Below are 20909 nucleotides of genomic sequence, written 5' to 3' on the forward strand. Positions count from 1 at the left end.
ACTAAATTGGTGATCCCTTGATGCCTCAGAACATGTCCCACCAACCGATCCCTTCTTCTAGTCAAGTTGTGCCACAAACTCCTCTTCTCCCCAATCCTATTCAGTACCTCCTCATTAGTTATGTGATCTACCCATCTAATCTTCAGCATTCTTCTGTAGCACCACATTTCGAAAGCTTCTATTCTCTTTTTGTCCAAACTATTTACCGTCCATGTTTCACTTCCATACATGGCTACACTCCATACAAATACTTTCAGAAGTGACTTCCTGACACTTAAATCTATAATCGATGTTAACAAATTTCTCTTCTTCAGAAACGCTTTCCTTGCCATTGCCAGTCTACATTTTATATCCTCTCTACTTCGACCATCATCAGTTATTTTGCTCCCCAAATAGCAAAACTCCTTTACTACTCTAAGTGTCTCATTTCCTAATCTAATACCCTCAACATCACCCGACTTAATTCGACTACATTCCATTATCCTCGTTTTGCTTTTGTTGACGTTCATCTTATATCCTCCCTTCAAGACACCATCCATTCCGTTCAACTGCTCTTCCAAGTCCCTTGCTGTCTCTGACAGAATTACAATGTCATCGGCGAACCTCAAAGTTTTTACTTCTTCTCCATGAATTTTAATACCTACTCCGAATTTTTCTTTTGTTTCCTTTACTGCTTGCTCAATATACAGATTGAATAACATCGGGGAGAGGCTACAACCCTGTCTCACTCCTTTCCCAACCACTGCTTCCCTTTCATGCCCCTCGACTCTTATAACTGCCATCTGGTTTCTGTACAAATTGTAAATAGCCTTTCGCTCCCTGTATTTTACCCCTGCCACCTTCAGAATTTGAAAGAAAGTATTCCAGTCAACATTGTCAAAAGCTTTCTCTAAGTCTACAAATGCTAGAAACGTAGGTTTGCCTTTCCTTAATCTTTCTTCTAAGATAAGTCGTAAGGTTAGTATTGCCTCACGTGTTCCAACATTTCTACGGAATCCAAACTGATCTTCCCCGAGGTCGGCTTCTACCAGTTTTTGCATTCGTCTGTAAAGAATTCGCGTTAGTATTTTGCTGCTGTGACTTATTAAATTGATAGTTCAGTAATTTTCACATCTGTCAACACCTGCTTTCTTTGGGATTGGAATTATTATATTCTTCTTGAAGTCTGAGGGTATTTCGCCTGCCTCATACATCTTGCTCACCAGATGGTAGAGTTTTGTCATGACTGGCTCTCCCAAGGCAGTCATTAGTTCCGGGAGTAGGATTTGCTATTAAGAGGTGCGTAGAGCAGAGAACGAGTTACTGTGAACATTTCACTGATCAGGTGGTTCTCATCAGAATCGACAGCAAACCAACACCGACAATGATAGTTCAGGTATATAAGCCGACATCACAAGTCGAAAGTGAAGAGATAAACTACACGAGGATATTGAATGGGGAATTGAGTACATAAAGAGAAATGAAAATCTAATAGTCACGAGGGATTGTAATACGATTATAGAGGAAGGGATAGAAGAAAGGGTTACAGGAGAACATGGGTAGGAATGAGAGAGGAGAAAGATTAATTGAGTTCTGCAATTAATTTCAGCCAACAGATATGGGAAGATTTCAGTTAGATTACATCAAGGTCAGGCAGAAATCAGATATCGGATTGTAAGGCATACCCAGAAGCAGATATAGGCGCAGATTAGATGAAGGTTAGGCTAAAGTTTGACAGACTCGTTAGCAAGAATCAGTGCAGAAAGAAGTGGGATACGGAAGCACTAAAGAATGAATAGGTATGCTTAAAGTTCCCTGAGGCTAAAGGTTCTGCAATAAGGAGCGGCTCAGTATGCAGTTCGATTGAAGAGTAATGGGCATCTCTAAAAAGGGCAGTCACAGAAGTTGGAAGGAAAATCACTGGTACAAAGAAGGTAACTGTGAACAAAACACGGGTAGCAGAAGAAATACTTCAGTTCGTCAATGAACGAAGGAAGCATAAAAATGATTCAGAAAATTAAGGAATACAAAAATAAAAGTCACTCAGTAATGTAATAAACAGGAAGTGCAGGGAAGCTGAGGTGACATAGCTGCATAAAAATGCGAAGAAATTGAAAAAGAAATGATTGTCAAAAGGACTGACTCAGCTTATAGGAAAGTCAAAACAACCTTCAGTAAAACTAAAAGCGAGGGTGGTAAGCCTGTCCGTCAGTTTACGAGATCTGTCTCGTCTCCGTTTAGCTGTGATCGTTCTTTCACATTTCCGCTTCACAGTCACATCACCGACAGCTGAATGGGGCAGCTTGCAGCTTTAGAAGTCTTGAAATGTCTCTGATGGATTTACTACTCTGTAAGATCCAATGATTAGTCCATATCTGAAGCCACTGACTGACCTATTGTGCTGCTACTGACAACACAAACTCCATGCCTCCTTTTCCACCTCCTGAGACATCTAGTGGTCAATTCTACATTACATAAAGATGCCTGGATGCTTCTCATCAGATAGTGTGCAAAATAACTTATTGCATTCAAGAATAATCCGAATAGCCCTAATATTGCCAGGATAAATAAATCAGTAAATTAGTGTGATATACACTACCAACTTTTCCATCTCACCAGTGACATAAGGTTGGTAGAGATGTTCTGTTAACACAAATTGAGGAGATCACTGTGCAGAAACACAAACCAAGTTATTAATAGGTTGGCCTATGTAAGTAGCTAGCCACAATTCTTTTCGAAACACAGGGGGATCATGGGGGGGGGGGGGGAGGGGGGGGAAGAGGAAATAAATAAATAAATAAAATTCTATGTATTGTGTAAAGCTGCTTTATTTGTTACAGTGCATGGACCACGTAACTTGGTCATTGTCAGAGAAACAAACACAGTGTGTAGTTAAGCATCTCCAAACAAAGAGAACATTGTTAATTATAAAAATAGTGTACATCATGCCTGTACAGTAAATATTTCAATAAAAATAAACATCTGTATATCTAAAAAAATACAGAAAATATATAATGATACTTTTTCTTTGACTCCATTACACAAAATAGATTTTAATCTTTGGAAAAATAACTGCCTAAGAATCTAATTCGGCAAATTATCAAGCGATTGTACAAATCTTTGGTTACTACAGAATCACTCTTGTTGATAATACAGTTCTTAAAATTACAGATTATGTGTTAAGAAGCGAAAGCGTACTTCAGTTTGCCTAAATATAATACCAAAGACGCAGCTACAGATTCACTTCTTTTTACAGATTCCTTAAAATGCAACTGATCTTTGGCAGTTTTTTTAACAGGCTGGCTATTATGCACAATGCAATGGAAATAATACACATAGCAATATTATCTTTGGTTACAATGGAAGAACACAATGAGAGCTATTGTTACATTATTCAATTTTAGTCTTAGCCCACTCTATCAAAATGATATATCTTTGAACTAGAAATTGTGTAATATTACATATATAATGTACAATATGGCAAGAAAAGAAAATTTGGTTCAAAGTTGTAAATTGACTTGAATAAAGCAGGTAAAATTTTTCTTTATTTGGAAGTCAAAACTGAGTTAAATATATTCTACAATACAAGTTGCCTAGGTTTAAAATCTGATAAATGATAGGAAAAAAAAATCTTTGTCAGATCTCTTCATAAATTTGTACGCTATCGTTAACGTGTTATCTTCAACGAAAACACTTTGTACAGCATTTTTGTGCAATTAAGGTTCAGATCCTATAAAAATGAAGATGTAATTGAGGAGATTCAAAATGCAGCACAATTCTCACGTTTTACAATACATTCACTGACAAGGTTTATTCCTAAACTCAGAATAACAATTGTTGCAATGCCTTTCTACTTGTAAATAGACGACTGTCACATTTTTCTCTGTCACAATTCTGCAGTGTATTATCACAAAATTGTTGACACTGATATTCATTGTTTACATTGTATATTTCAGCGTCAGTTCACACAAATAGTGCCACTACTGGTTTCAACTTATTACCAAGTCTTCACTAGCTGATCTGTTCAAAACAGTAGTAAAAGAAAGTGAGTGTGTGTGTGTGTGTGTGTGTGTGTGTGTGTGTGTGTGTGTGTGTGTGTAAGGCCCAGAGAAGTATCCATTATGTAAATATAGCTGCACTCTGATTGTTGAAACTCTAGTCTACAGCTGATTATGTAATGGTATAAAGTTCATAAATCAAACCACAAATCTAAGGTAAAAAATATTCACAATATAAAAAACATTTGGAGAGGAAGCATTCTAAAGTTGAAAACTAGTAAAACATTACATGACTACTAGTGTAGATACACCAGATGCGCACTATTATAGAAGAAGGATAGATTACGCCCATTTGCTGATGTGATCCACAAGTAGCAAACTGGTAGCTGGTGATCACGAATATAGCTACACTAAACAGCCGGAATGAAACAGCTGTTAAATTTAGTTACATTAAACGAGTGTGAGCTGGCAGAATAAGAAACCCTGACAGAGGAAACTGAACCCTGACAGAGGAAACAAAAAACTGGCAGAACAGACATCATAAGAGATCAGAAAATACTTGGAAAAAGGCTTTGTTCTAAAAATTGCTTTTTCATTTAAGCAACTCGTGTGGGTATTTTCTTAAATTAGCAAAAATTTCAAGCTCTTCATGAGTATCAAAATGGTACCTTTCAGGAACATCATGAAAGATAAAAAGATGTTCATATGTACATCCTACTTTGTGCGTGCAAGGTTTTAAATGAGAGCCAAAGGCACTTTCATTTGTGTACAATAAAATACTTGCTCTTTCAGCCTGTATAAAATTCCGGACAGGTACCACAGTTTACCTTACCCACACCTTACAAAGCCAGCATGGCTTGGAGATGCTTAGACTTCCCGAGAACTTTCTAAAGGAAGCTAGAGGAACTTCTGAGAATGAGAATGATGTTGAAACCTGAAGCTGTAACACGTTAGATTGGTACAAGCTGTTAATGTATCTGAAGCCCAGAGAATACACTTAATATTAAACTACAACTGAGGTCACATATTTATTCTTGAAAAGCGGTGTACAGGAAATCAGTTTTTAAACATATAAATTTATAGCAGTAAACACAGTTTTGGTAATGAGAATTCAGATGAGCAGCATTAGAAGCCATGGCAAAACTACTGTTACATGTATCTAACAACAACTCAAATATGAAAAAAAAGCAGCTACACCATATTATTTTGGTGTAGTTCCTCTTTTTTAAATAAATAAATAAATAAATAAAATTCAAGCAAATGGTTGGCTTTTCCTAAAGATGCTGTCTCACTGCAAAAAAGTTTGGCAGAAATGACAAGGTCTAATGCAACACCAACAGAACAGACAAGATAAACTGGGTCTCACACAAGAAAATGGAAAACGTGCTAGCGCTGTGTAAAGGAAAAGGGGATAAAAGGGTGGAGACTTGTCAGGAGAAAATTTCGCACTCCGAATGTCAAGTATCTGGGTGCTGCTGTAAATTTTAAACACAACACAGGTGAGCAGATGAGATACACCTTTATTCCTTAAAGCTAATGTACAGCAGGACAAACCAAAAATAAGAATCTATAAAACAGGTAATAAGGGAATGGAATCTTAGACTTCAAGAAAAAGGAATCCAAGCAATCAGAATGGAAAAAGATTCAATGAACATCAAACTCTACTGTCTAGCCTTTGCTGGTGGTTTAGCAGTATTTTCTGAAAACATAATACAGCAACCGAGCAAATCAAACTATTGAAAGAGATGGTGGCTTACAAATTACTTTCAAGAAAACAATGCATAATAAACATTAAAAATGTTCCAAAATTCCTAAGCACAAGATACAGTGGAATCATTTAATGAATAAACTTAAGCATTCAGGGGAAATAATACAAGCAAATTGTCTAGATGATGAAGCATACATAAGTGAACACAGAAAATGGAAGTGGCTTATCAAGTAATGAAGGACATTTAAAATAAAAATAACTTTCAGTAAAAACAAAAATACCACACTATAATAGAAAACAAGAGTGCCTTCATGTAGTGGAAGGTTTAGTCCTCAACAAAAAGGGAGAAACTGAAGAGTTGGCAAGAACAAAAGGAAAATACTATGGAAAATACTTGGTCAAAGAAAAGTTGGGAAACCTACACCCAAATGGCAAAACAGTCAAAATGCAAATGAGTCATTCAGGGGAAGTGAAAAGGACTTAGCAGTAATTAAAGTTATGAAAGCAAAAATTCTAAACAGGCAGACCTTTCAAAATAAGATAAAGAAGTTCAGGAATTTTCAGGAAGATGATGACAAGTGCAGCACCGTACGGACAGATGAAAGATGAAAGAAAGAACGAAGAAATAGTGTAAATATTGAAAACCAGGAAAGAAGACAAAATCACAAGGAAGTTACTTCATGTGGACCACAGGTGGCAATTGAAGAAGAATATACACCCACAATCCGGCTAGAGACTTGGGCAATCAGCATGGAAACAGACCAGGAACTATAAACCAGTTTTGAAAATACAGTCAAAAAATTTCTGGGCAAGCGACTTTGGATGGCACATGAAGCAGAAGAACAAATAATTAAAGGAAGTATAGACAGAAGCAGACACAATGGCAGTTATCAGTACTGGAAAGGTATAGTACCAGGGGCAGTGGCTAAACTACTTCCAGAGGAAGGCCAGAGAGGAAAATACCTTCAGGCAGAGTAAGGAAGGACGTGCATCAATTGGGAGTAGAGGATGCAGCACAGGGCCGAGATAAGTGGAGGAGGAGGCTGAAAATTGGCAACCGCAGGTGTACTACTGCCTGAGATCGTGTAAAATGTTGCATGGAAAATGAAAAAATAAATAAATAAATAAATCATACAGAAGCAGATAAGCTCGTATGTAGACACCATTGCTTGTGTGACCCTCGGCTTGACTTTGTTATTCTGTTACCCATGGACGAAGGGCAACAGGCAGAGTCTATATTCCTAGATTTCTGAAAAGTATTTGACAAAGTGATCCACTGCAGGCTGTTAACAAAGGTCCAAGCATACAGTTTAGGTTAACAGAACCCAGTACATTGCCCACAGACAGAGAGAGTTAACTAGAGACAAGTGTACTGTCAGAGTTGCCCCTGGGGAATTTTATAGGACCATTCTTCTTCTCAGAAGGAAATAGGATGACTTGGGCGGGATTTCTACTTTATGTGATGAGTAGTAGCTAGCTCTACGTGTCAAAAATGTAAGTTAATGCAGATGAATAGGAAAAAACGAATCCACTATTTTCAAATAAGTATTAGTGGTGTGCTGTTCAACAGTTATGTTGATTAAATATCTAGGCATAATGGTACAAGCCAATATGTATTTGTGATTGTATTTTACTGTTAACTTCCTTGCCCAACTGTGTTGGTAAAAATGAAATACTTATTTTAATTCATTTTGTTTTGCTGAAAAATAATTATTTTAATTGACTCTGTATTGCACGTGTCACCCTCTACTGAAATTATGAACAAATCCTTCCGAATGTGGTTCTGTATGATGTCGTCATAAATGAAATGTTTTGTACTATTATACTGTTTTCACAACTGACTTAATATTTCTTATTAACATTTCAATTTTACACATATCAGAAGTGCTGCCCTGTAGTGATACGAGCTTACGTTTTGGCTCCATTAGCGATGCCTGTCAGTTACTGTTTGGGTGTACTTCTTGTACATACGACAGAAAATTTTTGCTCGACATTTGTACGGACATTATTCAGCGTCTTTGTTAACGAACGTAATTATCTCAGTTGGTACGTACTAATGTTCTTCAAAATTGTGTACCATTAATTTCATCTGAGATTTATATAACTTCATTTATTTGGTGAAGCTGTATTGTACTGTATCATTATTTGCACTTCTCTTTATTATTTGTTACCAGTTCATCTGCCGAAGGGCTACGCCTGAAACGTGTGACAAGCACTTACCAGCATTTTCAAATTCACTCTCAAAGTGATATGAAATGGAACAAGCACATAAGGTCGGTTGTAGGGAAGACAAATTCTACATTTGTGTTTATTGAGAGAATTCTCGGACAGCACGGTTCATCTACAAAGGAGACTACATGTAGAAGATGTGTGTGATCCATTCTCAAGTACTGCACGAATGTTTGGGATCCTCACCACATCAATTTTTGAGAACTAACATTCGCAACTGACTGCAAAACAATTCTACTGCTGCCAAGATACATTACATGTGAGGACAGCAAAGACAAGAAGAGACAAACCAGGGCTTCTATGGAGGCACATGGACAATCATTTTTCTATAAGTTTTTGAGTGGGACAGGAAGTAAATGACTAGTTCTGGTAAAAGGTACCCTCCGTCACACACTATACGGTGGCTTACAGAGTACGCATGTGGCCACAGATGCAGATACAAATTCGTGCTACAGTTGTGCCACAAGATATTAATGTCAAAGGGGCAGGGGGCACGATAGCAGAAATGTCACGTGTGAATTCACAATTCATTAAGAAAGTAACAGAGACAGACATCTCGCCATTAATGTGATAAGTGGGCTATTGTTGGTACTTTAGGCTACAGCTGTTATCTATCGATATCAAATGGTATTTTTTGCTTTGTGGTCACTGCTAACGTTAGTTACTTGCAGGCAACTTTATGTTTACAGTGAATACAGCTATGAAACCAGACGTGACACTATTGCTGAAATACTGAGTGGAATACTTGACACACACACACACACACACACACACACACACACACACACACACACAGACAGAGAGAGAGAGAGAGAGAGAGAGAGAGAGAGAGAGAGAGAGAGAGACTTTATATGCCCATTTCTGCTGCTTCTGTGGAGTACTAGGTTGTTTTTCCTTGAACCATTCCCCCCCTCCCTTTACGGACACAATGGTTATCCACATATATTCAGAAAAAGAATCAATAACGAACAAGTGTATCTATTGTTGCAGCCTAGAAGAAAAAGTTACTTGCTCCCAGCACGCAGATGAATGCACATGCCCTTCAGAGTATTTTGGAAGGAAATTTAGGACAATTGCCAAATTCCCCAGTCAATTGGCTGGCACTGCACTGTTCCCCGAGGGGCAGCATTGTGTCCAGAATTAAATCGAAGCTACAAAATATCAAGGTCTCAAGAAACACGTCCACAAACAGGTGCACCAACAGAACAGCTCGGCACAGCCAGACAAGAGGAACAAAATTATCTCAAAAGTAATCAGGTCCCCTTGGTGCAAAGATGGAGTGAGGGAAGAGGGGGGAGGAAGCGAGGGGGGAGGGGAGGTAGAACACATCACAGTCTCCATAATTTGTTCACACAAATCAACATTAGGAGGGGATTTAAATAAGTGTTTCTTTTCGCATAAACAGCACTACGATCAGTAAGTCAGTCTGTGTAAATGAGTAAGATGAAACACAGGCAGCAGCTTTGGCTCAGAGTACGATGTCTAACATAAATAATCAGAAGATAGGACATCATACAAATATATATATTATACACACAAAGCACTATCTATGGTGAAAGACCGATACACATCAGAGAAAAATTCCTACAATCAACTTTCGATTGAACTGTACGTCTCTAGATTTGTAGCACGATACTAACCTATTCGGCCATCACCTGTGCATTAAAAAAAAAAGCACAGCTAGATTTGGGGACCACATATTTCTTTAATCAGTAGAGAAAGAGGAAATAGTCTGAGGAACTGAAAAGAAAGAGGAATGGACTGCAGAGGAATGCAAGTTCAGAGCACTAGATAAGGGATAAAGAATGTTCATTAACAAAAATTCAACAATATTCACGTTTAATCCATTTCATGTTAATTAGAATGGGAACAGGTGTTATATGCGGGAAATTGACATTCTCGGTTCAGGCATTTAAAGTCGTGTTTATGCTGAGTTTCAAACTTGCTCTGCAGCAGTTTAACAACAGCTATTCCTTGACTATCAATGTCTGCAACACAATGCAAACATAAAATCTGCTGTGCATCTTCAAGTTTTTGAAGGGCAATAACTCGTTTGAAACTCGCAGTATTTTGGAGATACTCTGCTGGGAAAAAAGTAGTACAACAGGAAAGATGACACCGATTTCGAACCAATGACGGCATATGCCACACGGGAGGGTTTTAGATGTACCGATAAAGGTTTCAACGTCATCCGCCAACAGACACCGTAGTGGCATAGCTTCCAGAGCACCATCTGTTTCTACCCTTTAATAGGGAACAAGTTTCTACCATGTAATAGGAGAAGGCTCAGTGTGGTGCAAACACGTGAAGCAAGAAGTTAACTGTGCCAACGAGATGCAGTCCTGCTTCCTACAACCACACGAGTGTGTTCGAAAGGGATCAAATTGTGACCATCCGAGCGGCGGGCCGATCCTTTTGGAGAATTGCCACACTAAGTTGGACATGCTGCATCAGTTGTGCTACAATGCTGGTATCAGTGGTCAAATGAACATTCTCATGCCTGCAGACGTGATTCTGGACGCCCACACACCACAGATGTCCACGGGGATCACTGTATTGTAAAGGCAGCAGTGGCAGATCGTACAACTACCACAGCACAGATAAGGGTGCTTGTGATTTATTTTTTTTTTTGGGGGGGGGGGGACGGGAGGGGGGGGGGCAGAACTACAGTGGTCATTACCGCCCAGACTAAATTATGAATGCACTGCGAGGCACAATGTTAAAACAGCAACTATAAAAGGCACATTAACAGGCAAGGGAGTAAAACAGCATAATCAAATGTCCTTAGACAGCTGACACCATAATGTATGAACCTGGGCAATGTTAAGAGCTGAATACCAGGCTAGGTGTGGTAGCCAACTGTCGTACTGTTACATACAGTTAAGTAGTTTCTTAAGACACTGCGCTTCCACAGATCTCGCACTGCACGATGGTGACCAGTTGGTAAAAATGTGGCAGTCGTCAGTGAATGTGCAATTTTGATCAGAGGCATTGAAGAAATTTGTATTAAACGATAAATGCACGAGTAGGCACAGGTTATCTACTAACAGTGCCGGACCTGCTTCCACACAGTACGAGTTTTAAATACAGACTTCTCATTAGTTTTAGCATTTTGAGTCCCACAGAAGAAAACAAAAAGGGGGAAGGCATTTTCATCATGCACCTCAATTACATTTATGGCTAAGAGTACGTCTATTTACTATTACTGAATGATTTTGGCTTTGGGCCATTTTCAAGTGTGTAAAGTATATTTTTTTTGTTCTCTCGGTGTACAAAAAAGACTACGGCGCAAGCTGAGAATGAGGCTATTAGCCCGATTGTAGGTAGAGTAAAGCCTATCTCCGTGGCACTACGACGGAGGGTGGCAGCCCACATCCTTTCATCCCCAGGAAAGACCATCGAGCACTTGTCTGATAGTCGGTAAGTAGACCTGAAGCCGTACTGGAGTGGAATGAGGAAAATTTCTCCTTCCTATGTCGGACTGAACCTGGGGCTTCTACAGGCAGAAATTAGACCACCACAGCCACTCCCTCAATGCGTTCAGTGTATATTTTCCCATCCACCTGAGAGTGGTACAAGGCTTTTTTCAGCCAAATGTGGGCAAAAAACTGTGATTTCAATAAATACAGCAATGATGGGTATTATTCTTTAAATGAGATATGTGCTGACAATGTTTGTAAGCAAAAAGAATGAAAATATTATCACAATCTTAGTCACAACGTTTAAAATTCAAACTCGTGATGAAATCATAAAAAACATAGTCAAAGACGGTCTGACAGATTTTTGGGACACGAAAGGTATACACACCTCAGATCTACCCTCGGAGGAAGCGATTGTTTATACAAAAAGTAACGTAGTGCCCAATTAAATATTTTTTAACTTAGGTTTTTAAAAACTGAGAAGCCTTCTGTGACAGATGCACTTTGTACCTAATCTTTCTTTTTTTTACCCATGTCTGACTATTTTCTCTCAGGCACACACAGTAAATTCTTTAATAACTGTCACAGTAACGGCAGACGAGAACGGAGAACTGTCGCCCTCTACTCTATGACTACAGGTGTGGCGCGGACGGGAACGGTGAGCGAAAAGCGCGGGCCGCCCTCGTACAGGGCCCGCATCTGGCGGCGCCGCTCCGGGCTCGCCGTGGACTCGCCCAGCGCATCCAGCCAGTGCAGCGTGATTTCCGCGTCACACGGGCACGACGCGACGAAAGCCGGGAGAGAGTACGCCGCGTGCAGCCAGCGCCACAGTCCGGTCAGCTCAGCCGGGATTTCGTAACCTGAAACAGTGGGAATGCCGCGACCTGTAAGTCACGCGTCTCACACGGGCAGTTCGATAAGCGCCCTTTTTATTCTTTTCCGAAAGAAAATAACTTATTTTTAACACAGTCCTCTTTTACCGTAAACACTCCTCCACATGACACCTTGGATATTCGGGAATCCAGCTGGAGGTTCCCGTGGTTCTCGCACGATATTTCAACAGGGTGCCTCGCTGTCTTCTTCAGGTGCTACCTGAGACTGGTCCTTGGGTCGATCGAGTCCAGTATTTATGCCTGGGAGGAGCTGGGCATTACCTAATCGGTCCGCGCCGAGTCGAGTGTACCATCTGTGGCCCGCACCCGCCAGACTCTGCTTCAACGGACCCCTCCAGTCGCGGATGTTCCGACTGCCGTCGGCGCCCGTTTTGGCCGTCCTCAACGGTTGCGGTTGTCATCTGAGGTGTGTCAGACCCGAACATACCGTGCCAGTGTGGAATGTCATACATTGGCCAGACCACCAGAACTGTGGACATCAGGTGTAAAGAACACCAGAGACATACCAGACTCAGGCAGGCAACTAAATCAGCCATAGCAGAGCATTGTCTGGAACTTGGTCATTCAATGGATTACAATGACAACACCAAGATGGTGACACAGACCTCAAGATTTTGGGACGGTGTCATTAAAGAAGCCATTGAGATTAAGGTCACAGACAATCTAATCAACCGTGACTCGGGATACCAAATCGGCACTGCCTGGAATCCAGTGCTTGAACTTGTGAAAACTCAATGCAGGACACTCCGGGATTCTACAAGAAATAGAAGTGGAGGCCGAGAGAACAGCCGTGAGACGAGGTGTCGGACATTAGAGACCAGATCTGACACACCCCAGATCGTGAACTCGACTTCAGAAGACGGCCAGGCCGGGCGCGGACGGCGGAGGGAACACCGGCGACCAGAGCCGCGTCTGGCGGGTGCGGACCTCAGACGGAACACACGACGCGGCGCGGAATGATTAGGGAGCACCCAGCACGAAACACAAGTGGAAATCATAGTAACAGTCATGAGGTAGAGTACCCAACATATCAGATTGGGTCTGACACACCTCAGATGACAACCACAACCGTTGAGGACATCCAAAACGGGTGCCGACGGCAGTCGGAACATCCGCGACTGGAGGGGTCCGTCGAAGCTGAGTCTGGCAGATGCGGATCACAGACGGTACACTCGACTCGGCGCAGACCGATTAGGGAACGCTCAGCTCCTCCCAGGCATAAATACTAGACTCGATCGACCCAAGGACCAGTCTCAGGTAGCACCTGAAGAAGACAGCGAGGCACGCTGTTGAAATATCGTGCGAGAACGACGCGAACATCCGGCTGGATTCCCGAATATCCAAGATGTCAACAGATCGCCGGGAAAGTGTGAAGAATTACACTCCTCCACATGTTGGCCATATTTATCACCTCCAAAACTGACATCTTTTTCTCGATGAAGATCTTGTGTCGGTAATGTTTTATTAATCTGAGCCATTACCTCATATTCTGGGGTGAGAAGAAATTTCAGAAAGCCAGGTCAGTCAAGCAATACGGGATATGGCTGCTACTGTTTCGCCACCCAGTTTTAGTTTTTCATTATTTCCATACATCTCTGGAGGCTAATGCTGGGACATTTCCTTAAAGAAAGCAGCCAATTCTCTTCACCCCTCTCAGCTTGTATTTCACCTTGAGTGACCTTATTCTCAATGGTATGTGAAACCCTACACTTCCCTTTTTCCATATGTTGATGGTGCTTACTTTTAACATCTACCCTTCTACAATGTAAATAATGACTTGCTCACTGAACAGAGACTGGATCAGATCACATTTTTAGGAAAATTGTGTGTGTGTGTGTGTGTGTGTGTGTGTGTGTGATAAATTGACACTTAGAAACAGATTAGCTTGGATGTGGCAACTATTTCAGTAAGCTGCACAATGTGATTTTTGTCGAGAAACAAGTATTGTTCCAATATTTGCTAGTTTACTTTTGGATGGGAAAATTTGTGATGAGACAAAAACATAATTTTATTCTTTTTATGGCAACCCTTTGCCATCAGTGACAGCATTAGACATTGGCCACATGAATTTAAAAATGACTGAACAACAGTTTTTTATAGGGATGAAAAAAATACACCGACAGAAAAAAAAAATAACACAAAGATGGAGTTAAGTGAAATAAATGAAAACTGTTGGGCATGTTTTTACATCCACAAGCTGGTACTGTATTGCCACTATGAGCATGCAAATCAGGTTTGCTTTAAATACAGACCGTAACGGTCACGAGCATTAATTACCTTTGACGTTGGGCAGGGCAAGTTGATGGTAGTTAAGAATGTCTTTAAGGGGGGTAGGATGTCAAACGGGCTGCCTTGGAGCAGGAGAGGCACCACAGGACATTTTAATTTCCACTGTCTATACTTTTACAAATAAACTCATAAAACTTTAACAGCATGACCAGGAAGGATTCAGGATTCATACTCATAGCAGTGGAAGCTCAAAAACGTAATGAAACACTTTTTTTTACATGTGAAATTTCATCATTTTTTCACTTACTACTGGCTGCATTTGTTGCTATTCTTCCTAAGTAAGAGAGATTCTTCGATGAATTTTTCATAGCATGCAAACAGTAGTTAGAAGTGTATGAAACTCTAGAATTTTCCAAAACTATTAAAAAACTGTGGAAAAATTGAGATAATTAACTATAAAACTTGAGTTTTTTCTAAACATGAAGTTTAAAATGTAACAGTTCATTCATTTTTTCATAAATTAAATAACTTCTCGAGTTTCATACACCTGTAACTACGGTTTGTATGCTGTGCAAAAGTCATCGAAGAATCTCTCTTACTTAGGAAGAAAAGTTTACCTATAGCAACAAATGCAGCCAGTAGTAAGTGAAAAAATGACGAAATTTCACATGTAAAAAAACATGTGGTTTGCTACGTTTTTGAAATTCCAATGTGATGAGTGTGAGTCCTCAATCCTTCCTGGTCATGGTGACAAAGTTTTATGAATTTATTTGTAAAAGTATAGACAGTAGAAATTAAAATGTCCTGTGGTGAACATTAAAATGTCCTGTGGTGAGTCTCCTGCTCCAAGTCGGCCCGTTTGACGTCCTACCCCCTCCTTAAGGCGATTATCAACAACTCACCGAGTTTGAACAAGGTCACGTAATAGGGCTATAAGAAGCTCGACGATGCTTCTGTGATACTGCAGAAAGACTTGACAGGAATGTAGCCACTGTACAAGATTGCTGGCAGTGGGGGTCACGAGAACGTACAGTCACAAGACTGTGCTCCAGATTGCCACGTGGCACCACCGCGAGGAAAGACCACTGTGTTCGGCATATGGCTCTGGTACACCATACTGCATCTGCAGCGGCAATTCGAGAAGCAGTGAGGCGAAATTTGCTATTAACGGGATACGGCAGCTGGTGGTGGCTCTGTAATGGTGTGGGCCGTGTTTGCATAGAATAGACTGGGTCCTCAATTGTGTCCTGCTACTTAAAGACCACTTGCAGCCATTCACGGACTTCATGTCCCCAAACAACACTGGAATTTTTACAGATAACCATCAACTACGTTGTTCACAATCGGTTTGAAGAACATTCTGGAAAATTTGAGCAAATGATGTGGCCACTCATATTACCCTACACGAATCTCATCGAACATTTATGGGACGTAACTGGGAGGTCAGTTTGTGCACAAAATCCAGCACCAGTAACACTTTCGCAACTATGGACAGCTGTAGAGACAGCACGGCTCAATATGTCTGCAGGTGACTTCTGACAACTTGTGATTCCGCGCCACGTCAAGTTGCGTCACTATGGCAGGCAAGAGAAAGTCCGATACAATATTTGGAGGTATCTCATGACTTTTCTCACCTCAGTGTACTGTCAACAATTACCAGATCACTCCTGTAGTTATGTGCGACACCTCTCCACACCACGATTCCGGCAGTTGGAAAGGTACGTGTCTCAAGAATCTTTACTTCAAACCTTAAGCCACTAGATACCGAGTGTCAGCTTAATAGCATCTGATCGAGGTGCCCAGGGTGTAAGGATTTTCAGAAGTTTCCGATTCAGTTTCAATAAAATCCAACCTAGCAGTCCTTGTAAAACAAGACACTGAGCACACCGTGACTGACGAAGATGCACATTTATGTTACAGTTCCTGTTAGACACCTGGACAGTGAGAGTTATAAATGAAAGACAAGCGTGAGAAGGTGACACAGAAAAGCACTAAAATTAATTTTAGCAAGTCTGCAGGAAGTTATTTGAATCTATAAACCTACACATTAACAGAACATATGTAAATTGCCTTTCTTTTTCGGACTACTTTATGCTGTTGCCTCTAAGTTAGACAAAGTTAAAAAGGAATGGAAAAGTTAATAGCACAGGCGTCAAAGTAGGCAAAAAAATTATTTACAAGAATATTTATGTCTATACTCCATTCACCGAAACAAGAGACGTGCTGTAAACACGGCAAGGCGCGTGACCATAGCGCTGCCGTCGAGGGGTGTACAAGGCAAGGGCGTCAGAAATTAAAAAATTAAAGTCGTGTTTTTTATAATTTGGCACCTGAACATGATAAAGTGATCCGCGAACTACCTTCTGACACTTTTTTTACATTACATTAAAATTTATTGTCACTGAAAAAGAGAAACATTTAAGCTTTCAGGAAAAGTTGTTTTTTCGCGTTACTCTATATTTATCACACCATATCTCCTAAACTGTGTGTCACACAGCCAAATAATTTTATATTTGCCTTCAGTACTATATGTTGATGACATCTGCAAATTTTCTGGGCAATAGAGTCAGTAATAGTGAAGTAATAAATTAAAATCTCACGTCTGATGCAGAACTTTTACCAAATCATCATCCGAAATATAGTAAGCGACGAACTTTTCCCCTTTAAATTTTCTTGTGGGGGTGTACGCGAGAAAACTTTTAGGAAGGTTTGAATTTAATTTTGTAGTTTGTTCGAATGCGATGGGTGCAACCGTTTGTCCTTTATGTGCGATGCATTGTGCGGTTCGCTTAGTGTGGCCGTCTCAGTTGCAGGTGTGAGCTCGTTAGTGGGTGTACTACAGCGGCGATTTCAGGATACCTTAAGTTCATCTGTAAAGACGCTTGAAAGACTAGTTCTTGATTATTAGAATAAGTATGTGTGTTTGTAGTCACGCTGATCATTAACTGTTTATGTCCGCATCCAATAGCATCGCATGGTTTCTTATTTTATATATTCACTTATTTCATTAGCATCACATACGGCTGTCCTCATTATGTCATCCACGGATTCAGCGAGCAAGGTCGACGTATCAGTTCTGAGCCCACCAAAGAAGCGAGCAAAGAAGAAATCATTAAGTTCTTTTGAGAAGCACATTATGCTTAATGTGTATAAAACGAAACTGTTACATCCAGAGCAGAACGAAGATGCAGATCTGGGCAATTTTCGGAGAACTACATTTTATAAGTTATTGAGAGAAATGAATTTCAAATATGTCCAGCGTGGGTGTGATAGCATGCTATTAGACAGGGATGACATCATTTTATGGAGGCGGCGTTATCTTCGAACCATTAAACGGTTGAGAGATGAAGACAGACCCATTTACTATTTGGAAGAGACGTGGGTGAACGCAGGACATACCCGAAGTTACGTCTGGGTAGGTGACACTATAAATTCCTCAAAACAAGCGTTTCTGTTCAGATTACCCACCGGAAGCAAGGGCCCATCAGGTAAAGGGAAATGTCTGATTATCACACACATTGGCAGCAAAGCAGGGTTCGTTGAAGAATGTTTATGGACTTTCGAATCCAAGAAAAGTGGAGATTATCATGAGGAGATGTGCACCGAAACCTTAAAGTGATTTCAAGATGTTCTTCCTCGGCTTCAGGAAAATGCAGTTATTGTTCTTGATAACGCGCCGTACCACTTTCGGAGAAAAGAAAAAGTTCCCAAAGCGAATTCCAATAAGCAAGAAATATCAGAGTGGTTAAAATCTAAAAACATCAATTTCGAAGACGGTTTGTTGAAGAAAGAACTTTTAGATATAAAAAAAAACCTAAATATTAAGTCAAAATTGACCTGGTTTCGGCGCTACTATGAGCTTCGTCTTCAGAATTAGACTAACTGTACTAAAACATTAGGTATATAGTACATTAATAAAATTAAAGTTTGTACTGACTGGAAAAGATGCAGTACTTACAAGTCACATATTAAAAAAGATCTAAGAAGGAAAGGTGACGTCATGAACACTTGTCAGATGGGGAGCCGATAAGGGCTGCTCGTACTGTGGACAAGGGTTGCAACAGTACACAATAGATGAAATGGCGAAGAATGCAGGGAAAACTGTCCTCAGAATTCCTCCGTACCACTGTGAATTAAACGCCATTGAGTTAGTGTGGGCCAGAATCAAAGGCTATGTTGCAGCGAACACAAAACAAACAAAATGCCGAAGTTAAAGTACTGCTAGAAGAATCAGTAAGAACAGTGACTGCAGAGGATTGGAATAAGTGCGTCTTCCACGTCATAGAAAAAGTGAAAACTCAAACGTGGAAATTAGGCTGCATTATAGAGGAGAGAGAGGAGCGGTTTGCTTTAAACCTCAATGAAAACAGTTCAAGTTCGACAGAGTGAACCTTGTTTCGTCCTTTATCATTATTATTACTGGTATTGTTATTAAAATTAACAATTAATTGTGTTTGAATGGAGCGTTTTGTTAGCGACCTGAATGAAAATAAATCTGCTTCGACGGAATGAACTCAGTTAAACATTATTTTAACATTATTGTTAAATTTATTTTGTACATTGTTGCCCAGGTTTCTCCCGGTCCGCTGTGATAGCTCGGCAGCCAGCCGAACGCCGCCAGCTGCAAAGCGTGCGCCAAGGATTTTCCACACCCCTACGTATCACGTGAACAACGAACGCTTTCTCTGGAAATGAGCGTAGTCGCTCACGAGACACTGTTTATGTTTCGTCCCAGCTCTCGGTGAATAGACTTTACATACATACTTTACAAGCCAACATGCAGTGCATGACGGAGGGTGGCCTGTACCACTGCTAAGCATTCCTCTTCCTGTTCCATTCACAAATGGAGTGGGGGTGGAACTAGTATCTACGAGGGTGGTTTGAAAAGTTCTCGGAATCACCACGAGAGGTCAGTGCTAGCGCAACAAGTTGTTCACGTGATATTCACTGTACGGTTGCCTGTAAACACGTGCCACGTCAGTGCTCTCGGAAGAAACATGTGGCAGTGACATAGCTCTGTCGTCGTTCCTGCATAGCAATTTGCGGAAAAAGAAAAAAAAAAAAACACAACACGATTCCAACAGTGATTAAGTACTTTATAAAGAAAGGTATGAAAGCAAAGGACATTCGTGCTGATTTCCAGAATACATTGGAGGACTCTGCTCCTTCATATTTAACTGTTGCCAAGTGGACAAATGAATTTAAATTTGGTCGGGAGAGATGTGTCGCTACTCCAGAAATCATTGCAAAAGTGCACAAAATGGTCACGGAGGATCTCCGATTGAAAGTGTGCTCATGCTTGCCAGATGTCATCTGAAAGGGTATATCACATTTTAACTGAAGAATTAGAAATGAAAAAATTATCAGCAAGATACGTTCTGCAACTCTTGATGCTGGATCAAGAAGGCACGAGAATGGAACAATGTTTGACCTGTTTTAGGAGAAACAAACAAGATTTTTTGGGCCGGTTTGTGATCACAGATGAAACTTGGGTGCACTACTGTGCCCCAGAGACAAAAAAAGTCAAGGCAGTGGAAAAATGCTGATTCTCCGCCACCAAAGAAAGCAAAGATAATTCCTTCGGCGGGGAAGGTCGTGGCATCAGTGTTCTGGAACGTAAATGTGATTCTGTTTGTAGATTAACTCCCCACTGGGCAAACAGTTACTGGAGAATACTTTGCTAACCTCATGTACAAATTGCAACAAGATATACACAAAAAAGGACAGGTTAAGTATTGAAGAAAGTCATCTTCCATCAAGACAATGCGCACCCGCACATGTGCCGCCACCATGGCAAAATTACACAAACTAAGATACGAACTGTTGCCACACTTGTCTTATTCACCTGATATGGCTCCGTCAGACTTTTATCTCTTTCCAAAACTGAAAATTTTTCTTGGTGGATGAAGATTCACTTCAAACAAAGAACTGATAGTTGGAGTTGACCTCTATTTTGCAGGCCTGGAGGAAACTTATTTTCGAGATTGGATAAAGGCACTGGAACATCGTCGGACCAAGTGCGTTAATATACAAGGAGACTACATTTAAAAATAAAAATTTTCACTGATGTAAGTAGTTTTTTCCTATTCCATTCTGAGAACTTTTCAAACCACCCTTGTATATACTTCCATAAAAGCCAATTTTTCGTATTTATCTTTGTGGTCCATACCAGAGATCTATGCTGGCTGCAGTAGGATCATTCTGCAGTCACATATGCCAGTTCCCTAAATTTTCTGAATAATGTTTCACAAAAAGAGCATCATCTCCCACCAGGGATTTTCAGCTGAGTTCATGAGCATTTCCATAATAGTGATACCAAATGTAGCAGCACACGGACGACAACGTGCGACTGCATCAAACAGTGCTGGTGGAGTAGCTTTTGAAACACAGGGATATTTGCTGAATGGACTGGCCTGCCCATTTCTCTGACTTAACCCTTTCGTGAGCCGTGGGA

General features: G+C 40.5%; 2 protein-coding genes across 2 annotated transcripts in view; both read right to left on the reverse strand.

Annotated features, from left to right (window-relative positions):
- Positions 1-20909, reverse strand: part of LOC126213576 (transcription initiation factor TFIID subunit 10-like) — a 128730-nt gene that overhangs the window by 79889 nt on the left and 27932 nt on the right. The gene's annotated exons all lie outside the window — the stretch shown is intronic.
- The window catches only part of LOC126213575 (chloride intracellular channel protein 5-like), a 37551-nt gene continuing 27292 nt past the window's right edge, over positions 10651-20909 (reverse strand). The window contains exon 3 of the mRNA XM_049941423.1: positions 10651-12193. Within this exon, the coding sequence (XP_049797380.1) occupies positions 11955-12193 (239 nt within the window). The 3' untranslated portion in view covers positions 10651-11954. The remainder of the gene's footprint in view (positions 12194-20909) is intronic.

The sequence above is a fragment of the Schistocerca nitens genome, chromosome 11 (genome assembly GCF_023898315.1).
Source record: "Schistocerca nitens isolate TAMUIC-IGC-003100 chromosome 11, iqSchNite1.1, whole genome shotgun sequence".
In the NCBI taxonomy this organism is placed as follows: domain Eukaryota; kingdom Metazoa; phylum Arthropoda; class Insecta; order Orthoptera; family Acrididae; genus Schistocerca; species Schistocerca nitens.